Source organism: Juglans microcarpa x Juglans regia, chromosome 5D (assembly GCF_004785595.1).
Source record: "Juglans microcarpa x Juglans regia isolate MS1-56 chromosome 5D, Jm3101_v1.0, whole genome shotgun sequence".
NCBI lineage: Eukaryota > Viridiplantae > Streptophyta > Magnoliopsida > Fagales > Juglandaceae > Juglans > Juglans microcarpa x Juglans regia.
The window spans coordinates 28,352,915-28,364,680 of NC_054602.1; the positions used below are offsets into that span (position 1 = coordinate 28,352,915).

The window sequence follows — 11,766 nt, forward strand, 5'->3', positions numbered from 1 at the left end:
GGCTAAATCCTAACCCGCTTTTATCGTGTCGTGTTCATGTTGGATTAACGGGTCGTGTCACATATTGCTACCCCTATTTCTCTATCCCTCTTTGAAAGAAAAATTTGTTAGATTTGGTCCTAGAGAATTTTATTTATTTTGTTGCAGTTATTGAAAAGAGAATTTGGATCCAAGTCGTGAGCTGATTATTTGTTCTGGTTTGGTTGTTTGTTGTATTTTCATGTTCCATTTCGCACGGCTCAATTGATCTGCCAGTTATTTCCTTTTCTTGATTCTACTCAGCATGCTTTGTTTTGGATTTGGAAAACTCTACTCCTGCCGAGGGTAGATGTATGGATGCCAACGTATAGATGTTTTGCTCAGATTATTTACTTATAAATTGAAAAGGCTGTTTGAGATTCATAGCAACTGTGAGGGGCATGAATTTGAGAGCCGAACTTGCCTTTAATTGTTTCTGCTTGTTCTTTTGGATCAAGATTCCTTGCTGAGGGTTTTTTTTTTTTTTTCTTTTCTTTTTCCATTCTCATGCTTCATTTTTTACACGCTTTCTTTTATGTGCAAATTGATTTATTTTCTTGGTTGTCATTTTCGTTGGGTGTTTTGGGATTTTGGTGTCGCTTCCTCTTTTTGTCTCTATGCTATAGAAACATTTATAGAATTTTTTGCATCGATTTTTACTCCTTTTGTTGAAGATCTTGTAAAGGGAATTCCTTTCTTATTGTATAGAGGTTGGTTGTATTTAAGTGGAATATTTCCTTCGCTCCCTCCATGATCTGATATCGTTTGATTTAGTGATTTTGTCGTGGTATTTTCCTAACGTCAAGTACTAATTTGAATCAATAATGTGGACCTGAGACAAATTTTCTGGTTCAAATTTCACAGTAAGTTTTTTATATATGCATCCAATAATTAATTCAAACAAATGTGATATTAATAAAATAAAAATCCAAGAAGGATTAAAGTTGTAGCTTTATCTGTCCCGACATACTCCATGAGTTGTTTTCTATTACCTTCTACACTATACTCAGAATTGGAATCCATTATGGCTAGATTTTGGTGGGGTTAGAAAAATGAAGAGAGGAAAATTCATTGGGTTAGCTGGGGGAAAATGTCTGAGTCTAAAGCTAAAAGAGGGCTGGGTTTTAAAGATTTCAAATCCTTTAATCTAGCATTACTTGCTAAACAGGGATGGAGATTTCTTAATGCTCAAAATTCTCTACTACACCAAATGTATAAGGCTCGATATTTTCCTTAAAATAGCTTCTCTGATTCTAAATTGGGAAGTAACCCTTCCTATACATGAGAGGAATTTGGGATGCTAATACTTTGGATAGTGAAAGTAGTTAAAAAGTTAATCTATTTGAAAATGTTTGAGAATGTTGTGAATAGTAGTTAAAAATTAATGAAAAAATAATAATAGAATATTGAATAGTAGTAAAAAGTAATTAATAGTAGTAAAAAATAAGTGAAAAGTAGTAGTAAAATAAGGAATAATAGTGAGAGTATTTAAGAGTACCTCAAGTACTCTCAGTACCCAAACGAAGACTATTCAAAGGCTGTAGATGGAGAATTCGTGATGGGAAGTACGGGTGCTAACCGCCACTTACAGGACGAGGTAGCCCCCACATGGACGGGGTGGCGATTTTTGACTCTGCCATGTGGGGCTACCCTGCCCCCGGAGTGCGAGGGCAGGGACCCTGTCCCGGATAATGGGGTGCTGGGGGGGCCTAAAATGGCCCAAAACAGCTTATGGGCCATTTTGGGCCCATAAAAATAGAAGTTTTTTATTTTTCAAAAAAAAAAAGAGTTTAAAAAAGAAAAAAAAGTGACATGAATAAAAATAATATATACATACACAATTTTATATAATTAAGACTCTAATGAAGTACTACTATAGACTACAAATCTACTACCTAATAAATAATAATAATAACAAAGCTATTACAAAAATAAAATGGAAAGTCTAAAAAATTACAAAATTACAAAGAAAAAAATGTCCAAGGGATATCGTATCAACATTACAAAATTATAAATCAAATACATAATACGTACAACTGATTCAAATTTCAATAATCTAATAAATTAATAATCTAAAAAATAGGCGAGCTATTTGAGTCTTTGATTGTGACATTTGGGGCGGCTGGATAGGTAGTCTTTTGAGGCTTGAGCACATATTCATATTGTAGTGGAGGTAGACATCGTCTGAGTCGTCTCATATGTTGCTACAACAATCAATACTAAAATTAATACTGATGAAATTGAAATGAATATAAATAAATAAAAATAATAAAATAAAAATAACAATTACCAGATGGTCCAGATCCAGACTGATCACCACCCTCTTCGTCGGTCTCTTTAAAATCTAAAACATCCGGAACATAAATATCATTTCCCATCGTCCAACTCTATGTGCATATCAATGTCTCCACAATTGTAGTAGACAATGAACTACGGAAAGGATCCAATATGCGCCCTCCGATACTAAAGGCAGACTCTGAGGCAATAGTGCTAATAGGAATGGCCAACATACAACAGGCAATCTCAGAAAGAATGAGATATTTCTTTGATGCTATCTTTCACCATCCTAATATGTCAAAATCATCATCATCTTGAATAAGATCCCCTGACAAATAATTGTCAAACTCTGAAACCACCTCCGTAAATTGATGGACTAGTGTGGGATTATATGCGAGGGTCTTAGTCCATGTTAATCTACGGTTCTTTGTTGCTCTGGTGTCTAGAGAAGGTCTTGGGGTAGGTGTAAGTGTAGTAGATGCAGTATCATCCTTAATTGCATTAAACATATCATAAAATTTATAAAGAGTATCTTGGGTCATCTCACTAATAAGATCAATCCATACCTGATCATGCGCAAGTCTCAAACCATATAACATGCCTGAACTTTTTAGACCGGATCAAGAATAACAGCCACATATAATAAAATATTTAGTCTAGTCAAATCTCTCCAATACTTGTCATATTTGAACCTCATGGTCAATGTCATCCCCCTCATCCTTAGATTGGAACCCCTACACATGTCGTCTAATTCTTCTTTCACCCTATATATTTGTTGACAAAATTCATGGGATGTAGGGTGCAAAGAAGCAAATAATTTCAACGTGACATCGCAAAAAATCCCAAGAAAATAAACAAAAGTAGCAACTACCTCCCAATCATCATCATTAGGCTTTCCTAAACTCCCGTGCTCATCAAAGTATTTGACATATTGAATATCTTCATCACCCAATAATTGAAGGACGGCCTTATATTCTTGGGCCGCCTCCAACATCAAGAAGGTTGAGTTCCATTTGGTAGGAACATCAGTACAAAGACCCTTCTTTGATGTTATGCCTACAGTCTTCACAGCAATCTTAAATTTCTCCAATCTAGAAGGAGAATACCTCACAAATTTCACAGCTAGTCTAATTCATGCAACCGATTCATCGACATCTTTCAACCCCTCAGTCACAATTAGATTCAAGATATGTGCAGAACATTTAACATGCAAATATTCACCACCTAAGAAAGTCTTATTTGCCTCTCTAAGGTAAGTCTTCAGATATCTCAAGGAGACATCATTAGACGAGGCATTGTCAACAGAAACTGTCAAAACCCGTGTCAACCCCCACTTTTTTATTGAGGCCTCTAAGGCCTTCCAAGTCGTCTCACCCTTGTGATCAATTATTTGACAAAACTTAATAATATTTTATGAAGAATCCAATCAGAATCAATTAAATGAACAGTCGAATACATATAATTAAAATTTTGGACAGAAGTCCAAGTATCGGTAGTGTGACAAACTACCAAACCCGCCAATCAGCCCCTTAAAACATCTTTATATTTCCAGTACATCTTTTTAATATCTTTTAAAAAGAAAATTATAAAAACAATCAACACACGACATAAGAAAATCATAATAATACACTACACATAAAAAAAAAAGGTAAAGTGCAAAGTCAACACAATTTAGGGGTTTCGGATTGAACCCCTTAATTTTAAATTTAGGGGTTCAATCCAAAACCCTAAATTGAGTTAGGGGTTTCAATTGAAACCCCTAAAATTTCTAGGGGTTTCAATTGAAAACCCCTAACTCAATTTAGGGTATCAAATTGAACCTCTAAATTGATTTAGGGTTCCAAATCTGAACACCCAGAGGCTAAAAATAGTGAAATACATACTACAAAAAAAAAAAAAAAAAAAAAAAAAAAAAACACATAGCGAATCAAACACATGCACAAATTTCTCCATAGCACACAAATCCACAATTATTCCCATCCTCCATCTCCGATTCAACCCATCCTTCCTCAATCTCCAATCCAAAACTAAAAAAATAAAATCTAGGGTTTCGGATTTCTTACCTTTGAGTGGTGGCGAATGTGAAGTTTCAAAATAAGTTCGCACGAGTCAACGACAGTGGAGTGACTAGAGTCCCGGTGGTGCTGCTCGTGCAGTCGTGCGAGACGGAGAAAGAGAATAGATCAAGCAAGAGAGACTGAGAGAGCACGAGAGAGATTGAGACAGAGAGAGAGTGAGTCTGAGAGTGAAAGAAGGAGGAGGACGCAGGGGGGAACCTTAACTAAAGTCTAAAAGTGAAATGGCACCTGCTATTTCACTTACTTATGGGTTTTTTTTTTTTTTTTATATATATATATAATTTTAATTATACATATATTAAGTGGAGCAGGGGAAAAGCAGAGTGGGGCTTCGCCCCTTCCGTCCCCTGCCTCCGTAAGAGTCCTGGGGTGCGGGCGGGACCCCCCACACTCCGCTTGAGCGGGACGAAACTCCCGCCCCGTATCGGCTGGGGAGGGGCGAACTGGGCGGGTCAGCGGGGTGCGGGGCCCCTCTACCCACTCCTAATGGGAAGATTGCAAAAGTTTGGAAGGAGCCTTGGATTCCTGGCTTTAGTGATGCTTATTTGGCTATTTTAAAGGCTGATGTATTAAATGAGGAGGATATTGTGGATTCCTTACTTGATAGGGATAGTAACTGATGGGATGTAGCAAGACCAAGTGCTTTATTCAATCCAAATGCTGCTTCTGAAAATTTGAAGATTATAATCTACTCTGGTACTTACCCAGATAAATGGTTGTGGTTTCTTGAGAAAAATGGTCTTTTTAGTGTGAGAAGTGCATATAGACCAATAAGGCAGGGTGTTCAGAAATCTGTGGGGGAATGCTCGAGTGCAAGTCTACAACAAGCTTTGTGGAAGACAATATGGAAGATGCAAGTTTCTAATAAGATAAAAATTTTTGCTTGGAGGGCTTGTAAGGATGGTCTGCCTAAACAAAGTAATTTGAAAAAGAGGAAAATCATTAGTAAGGAGGTGTGCTGTTTTTGTAATGAATTTTGTGAATATTTGGTTCATGCTTTGATCAGTTATCCTTCCATTAAAAATCAATGGGATGTATTTTTGCCTATCATGCAGAATGTGGAGAAAACTGTTTCATTTTTTCAGATTGCTTTGCAGATTAAAGCAATAGGTAATACTGAGGCTTTGACTAGTTTTTTCTCTATAGTTTGGGGATTTTGGTATAGGAGGAATAAGAAGTTGTATGACCAAGTGGTACTTGAGCCGAGGCAGGTGGTGGAGCATGCTATTTCTCTTCAAGGGACGTTCTCAGCTACAAAACAGAGTCCTAGTATAGTGATTAAGAAGTTATGTAGCTCGAAACTACCTCATGTTGGTTTCTTGAAGTTAAATGTTGATGGGGTTATGTTTAGTGATCAACATAAAACTGAGATTGGTGCAATACTCAAAGATGAGAATGGGAAAGTTGTCATGGCCACTAGCAAAGCTGAAGCTGAGGTTTCTGCACTGAGGATATTGAATTGCTTGCAGTACCTGAGATCTACAATTATGTATTTCTATGGGCATTAAAAAGCTGGTGATTGAGAGTGATTGTCTTTTAATGATAAGAGATCTTCAAGCAAACCAAGAAGCTACTAGCTGCTTTTGATGATTATCATATTCAATATGTGAGTAGATTGGGAAATGAAGCTGTTCATGGTTTAGCCCGACATACTTGGATTGTAGAATCTAATTTGATGTGGTATGATGGTTTTTCAGATTTTATTTTTCAAGCAATTTGGCTTGATAATTATTTGTAAAACTCTAGTTATTAATGTTATGATTCTTCTTATAAAAAATTAAAAATGAAAAAAACAATGAGGCGGATTATATATTTGATAAGACAGATTTTTAAATCAATCGTATACAGTACGTTAATAGAAAAAACTTATAAATAAATTTATTCTTTTGTTTTACACTTTCCTACTTATAAAAGTGTAAAAAAATATTAATTTCTCAGACCTAGCTAGCTTTTGATCATCTCCTGCCTCTTTTCACGATGAATGGCGCCACAGAGGCTAGGCTAGGCTAGGCGAATCTGTACGGTAAGAGTCTTCTTATATATAGACTGTAGTCTGCATCAGCAAGTCATAGAATGGTTACAATATATATATCAAGAATTCAAACTTCAAAGCTGTATATATATAACTAGTCCGACCCAGTTCTCAAAAAAGCTGGTCGTGCCAAGTACCAATAAAAAGGTGAAACTCATTACCATAAAGTTTCAGTTCTTTTGAAGCTCTTAAAATACTCTTTCTTTCATGGGCACTCTTCCATTAATCCATCTTCCTGCATGGAGGCTTCCAAAGCTGACTAACAGAAGGCTATTGGGACTCAAGATTCTTACATATATATATATATATATTACAGTGCTTAGAAACTATTTGGAAGGGACAGCAGACTAGGTTCACCTAGCTAGAATGCAAGGCCTTTATCCAAAGAATACGGTTCCCCTTGACACTGTCAAGCAAAACCTAGCTAGCTGTATCATGTATATATCTGTTTTCCTGGATTTTCTTTTCATGGTAGATCATGCATGGAAAACTAGTTATGTAAACATATTTGAAACATAAACGGCGTTCTTGCAGTTTCCTAGGATCGCTTTGGAACCCTAAACATTCTGTCTTCGTTTCGATCTTGTTACCTTATCTTCTGTTTCTACTTTTTCTATCTTTTTTTCTTTTGTTTTTTCGTAGATGTGTTTCTACTTTTTCAAGCAAATAACAAAAACAGATGATTGAGAAAAAACTTTTATAGTGGCTGCAACCGAAGATCAAGAGGTCAAACCAACTTTTATGGGGTATCCTAAGAAACTTTTCAAAGAAAAAAAAGTTATTGATTTGGAAAATATATCATTTTTTAAATTATTATTTGAATCAAACAGTTTACAGTTACTGTTTTAGGATGATATTTTTCCCTAATTTACTATATATTATTTTTTTTATAGTCTTTTTTGAGATAGGAAATAGACTTTATAATTCATTTATGATAAAAGCGAAGTTACAGTTGTGACCTGATACATACAGGAAAAATCCCATATTACAAATCAACTACTTACGGTTGGGGCTCCACTAGTATACAAATTTTTTTGTGACTAATATGGTCTTAACTTTTATAACTCTCTACAAACAAACCTTCTGAAAGACTACACTTTGCCTAAAGTTTTTTTTGTAGTTGATAGCATGAACGATACTCTTAATAAATATAATGTGTCTTGTTATTAAAAACATATGATATATAACATAATTTTAATGTTATGGATATAAAAATTTTATGATATGTATATAGAGTGAGAATAGTATCCTCATGTGGCTTATCTCATTTTGTTGTCCAAGATTTCATAACAATCAAGTGTCACAAGATACGGTACTAATAGGAAATGAGGAGTGTTGCAACCACAAATGCAACCACAAAGAGATTATACAAAAGTAATTCTACAAATTGACATAGTTTCATATGATCCATTAGATCTACTTTACAATAAAAATAATCTTACAATCTAACGAATCACACAAAACCATATCAATTTGCGAGATTAGAAATTTTGTGTAATTCTTTTGTGGTTATAATATTTCTCATAGGAAATGATATCCCTTTATCCTCCATATTGGCAACAATGATGCATAGAAGGTATGAGGATGTGGAGTCAACTTAGCATAGCTAGTAATCTTATGACCGACCATGCTATTTTAATTGTATATAGTCATCCATATTTTTAAAGAGAAGTGTTAAGTTTACAAAATGAATTATTGTTCATGAAACTAAAATGACTAAATATCACACGTTATATCTATTTCAATAATATGATGTACGATAATAAATCACTGCATGTCAGTTTCTGAGCTTTGCTTTTGTGAAATTTTACAGACCGGAAAACCAAACAAAAAAGGGTACTGCAATTCAAGTATATTCGATATATCCAAAACTTCTTCTTACCTTAGCTTCCAATGGCCATAATCAACAGCTAAAACTTTGCCATTATACACACAGTCCCTATAGCTTCCAGCTAGTTAAACAGTTACTGCACTAAGCTTGGTCAAATCCAAAAGGCTTACGAAACGTATGTAGCCTAACCTCTTGGGCTCAACTCTTAATACTAAAGTAATTAATTAATAAGATAAGCTAGAGACAACGGTGCCACTAATCCTTGAACAAATTGAAGCCTAGCTTTAGTATATATATAAGTAAATAGAGAAGTTCATCTAAAGTCTAAACCCACCAAAGTTGACGAGGCTGCGGCCGGATTACTTTGACGGACGGTCAACTACATAAAGTAGTTTTCTTTTTTCGGTGCAGTCTTCTCATTTTCTTTTCCTTTTTCAAGAAAAAAATGATAGGAAGAGAGAAAGTTACATACAGTGCAGAAAAACAAAGACGAACAACAGCAAAAACGTAGTAAACCCATGACTCAGAGTTCTCTCTCCGTTCAGTCATTTCAGACATGCACTGGGCCCCAACCTCCAATTCTGACCATTCACAAGCAACTTTTTCTCACATGCACACACACATTCACTGAGGACTGCGTCTGCTTTCTCTTTGAGTTTGAATTTAGTGCTTTCCACTCGAGTCTAAGTCCGTCCCCACCGATTTTTATTTCCAGCGAAGGTTTTTCGATACAACAACATGTCCTCCTCCTTGACTGATAAGTGAATTCAGCGGTTGCCAGTGAATTGGCTCAGACCCATAGCTGAGCCCAATGAAGCAAACTTTGCTAGCTCCTGTGCTAAGAAGGGCCGTTGAGATTCTCTCCCTGCTCCCATGCCGAGAAAGTCTCTAGTTAGACTGTTTTGATCAATACCTTTTGAGCCTCGACGATTCTTTAATGGAACTGCCTCATTTTGTGTTCCACTACTAGAACTTTGCATCATGAGATGTTCAAAACTGTTTGATGGACTTGTTAACGATATCGAATTTGAACTTCTACCCAGTATTCCATCAGCCATTGGCACAGTACCAGTTTCTGTGAAATTCTCTGGCTGCTTTGCATTTTGAAAGACCTGGTGCAGCTCATTTCTGTTTTGGTTGAGAGTATTGAAGCTCGTTGTGCTGGAAGAAGAGGAACTCATAACTCCAAAGCTGCTGCAAAAGAGTGATGGGTTGCTTCTTGTAGAACCCATCTGCGCTGCCTTCTGCAAAAGTGCAGTGGCGGACAAGGGTGAAGCCGGCTTTGATTGTTTATTTAGGCTATCTGAGTAAAGTGGGGATAGGGTTTCCACCAAATTTCCTTTGTTCCCTCCCTCCTCTTTCATTTCTTGAGGTGGTGCTGTTAAAGAAAGTGTTGCGTTCGCTGAACTCGGAACACTCTTGTCAAACGTCCCTTGAAACTGACTGAAGTTTCCGAAGTTTGCCATTGAAGATGAACCAAAGAGATTGGCCGACGTCGCTTGCACTATTTCAGGAAAACCAGTAGAATTACTTGAGGATGCGTATAGATGAGGATTAGCCAACATTTCATTAGGATTAAACTGAGAATTTGCCTGGTTAAGCCAAAGTGATAATCTGGGCTTCTGATGATCCATGCCAAGAGAGCTGCCAATGGCCATGCTGTTGAAACTTGGTGGAAACCCCGGGAAAAAGGGGGCCATTCCACCACCATCTTGAACTCCACTGACCGACAATCCATGAGGCAAACCCCGTTGAGGATCTACCGCAATCTCATTCAGTGAATCATTTCTGAAATTCAAATTGGTAGCAGAAAGTGAAGTAAACCTTGCACTCTCATCAGCTAAGGCATCACAAAATGCTCTGTGGGTGATGAAGCTATCCTTCCTGTTCAAATCAAAGCAAACCCCACCATTCATCATTACCTAATTATCATAGGGTCGTATTAAATTCGATCGATTTTTTTCTTTTTTCTAGTCAGTTTGCATTTAATTTGTTCCCAAAGTCATGAAATACTCTACGTGAGCATTTATTTCTACTACAACATATCCATTATTCAAGAGTCAGAAAGAAAGGAAGAAAACGAGAGAATGGTGAAGAATACCTGGAAAAAAGGGTTCCACAGTCGCACTTGTACTCCCTAGTTCCACAGGTCTTCGAATGAGCTTTCCAGTCTGATTGAACTGCGTATTTCTTGGAACACTTCTCACACTTCCATTTTTTTTCGCCATGTTTCCTGCTGTAATGTTTCTTTATGCCGGTGAGGTCCCCGAGAGCTCTCAAAGGATCGTGGTGGACGCAGGCCTTTACCGGACAAATATAAACCTTCTTCCGGAGCTCTTTGTTGGTCCTTTGCTTGAGCTTCCATGGAAGGTTGTGACCCCTTCGGTGAAGTTGTAGATTCTGATCCCTCTGGAAGCCTTTATTGCATATTTCGCAGATGAATCTGTTCGTTGCCATGAGAGTCTTCGGTGAAAGAGCTATAACCTCGGCATCTGGATCTGTTAAGAAGAAAAGTAAAACTATAAATGAACTCTAATATTTAATCAATAATAATAATAATAACAACAGAAGAAAGTCAATAAAAGAGAAAGAAAACATTATAAGCATGCCTTACCAGGTGTTCCTGGTAGATTTCTCTTCTTCTTGACAGCTGGATTATTAGGATCGGGTTTAGGGTTAGGGTTTGTGGTTTGTTCTTGAGCAAACGCTCCGATTGCAGAGGGTAATGAAAAAGAGTCACCAGACATCATTTGGGTGTGAATTCTACGGCTTATATGGAAATTAGTTAAAGCAAAAAAACTAGCTTTCTAAAGCTAAACTGCTTAAGACCTCGCTTGCAGTACTGGACAAGAAAACATTAAGGGTTTCCCGAACATAGAAAGAAATCTTTGGCAATACTCAAATCCTTTGACGCTCGGATTCTGCCAAAAGACAAGAAAAAGAAATCCCAACTTAAGCTTGAATCTAACAACCTGGCCTCCACAAAAAAGGAGAAAAAAATGCTACAGCCCCGCGGACTCTTCTGAAAGAGATCTGGATTACTTGCTTTGTTTGTTTGATCTCGAATAGAAAACACCAAATACCATGATGGCTAAAGAGAATATCTCATCTTATATTCTATCTCGGTTCACTATCTTCGCAGTCGTAGTCTCTCTTATGCATAGTCTCTCTTTTATCTGCTCGTATCCTCAAAGTCGGTCAGCCACAGGTTTAGATGGGCCACCACACAAACACTCTCTCTCTCTCTCTGTTGTAGAAGTGTGTGCAAGACAGTGAGGTAGCTCTTTTCTGCTAGAATGTGTAGGATTTTGTGTCTTTTTGTAGCATTTTTTAGCTCATACTCCAATAATTATGTTTATAAAAACAGTCCATCGAATATCTGCAAGCATCGATAACATTATTTTATAGAAAAGGAAAACAGAGACCGAGGGTTTGTGCATGTAAAAAAGACTAAACGAAGGGATGGTTTTATTAACAGGCTGGACAATAAGAAAATATTGGTGAAAAATGGTAAAGACAATTGCCTTTAC

General features: G+C 36.8%; 1 protein-coding gene across 1 annotated transcript; it reads right to left on the reverse strand.

Moving 5' to 3' along the window:
* Window positions 1-8,498: 8,498 nt before the first annotated feature.
* On the reverse strand, window positions 8,499-11,391 carry LOC121264122 (zinc finger protein JACKDAW). The gene is made up of 3 exons (XM_041167192.1): window positions 10,851-11,391; window positions 10,338-10,734; window positions 8,499-10,120 (listed from the first exon to the last, which is right to left on the reverse strand). The coding sequence occupies exons 1-3, from the start codon at window positions 10,984-10,986 to the stop codon at window positions 9,004-9,006; spliced, it is 1,650 nt and encodes a 549-aa protein (XP_041023126.1). The 5' UTR covers window positions 10,987-11,391; the 3' UTR covers window positions 8,499-9,003.
* Between the last annotated feature and the right edge of the window lie 375 nt (window positions 11,392-11,766).

Coding starts and splice junctions, on each gene's coding strand:
- LOC121264122 (XM_041167192.1), bottom strand. CDS start 10,986: ATGATGTCTGGTGACTCTTTTTCATTACCCTCTGCAATCGGAGCGTTT. Junction 10,735..10,850: donor AAATCTACCAGGAACACCTG/GTAAGGCATGCT, acceptor TCTTCTTAACAG/ATCCAGATGCCGAGGTTATA. Junction 10,121..10,337: donor TGTGGAACCCTTTTTTCCAG/GTATTCTTCACC, acceptor TGATTTGAACAG/GAAGGATAGCTTCATCACCC.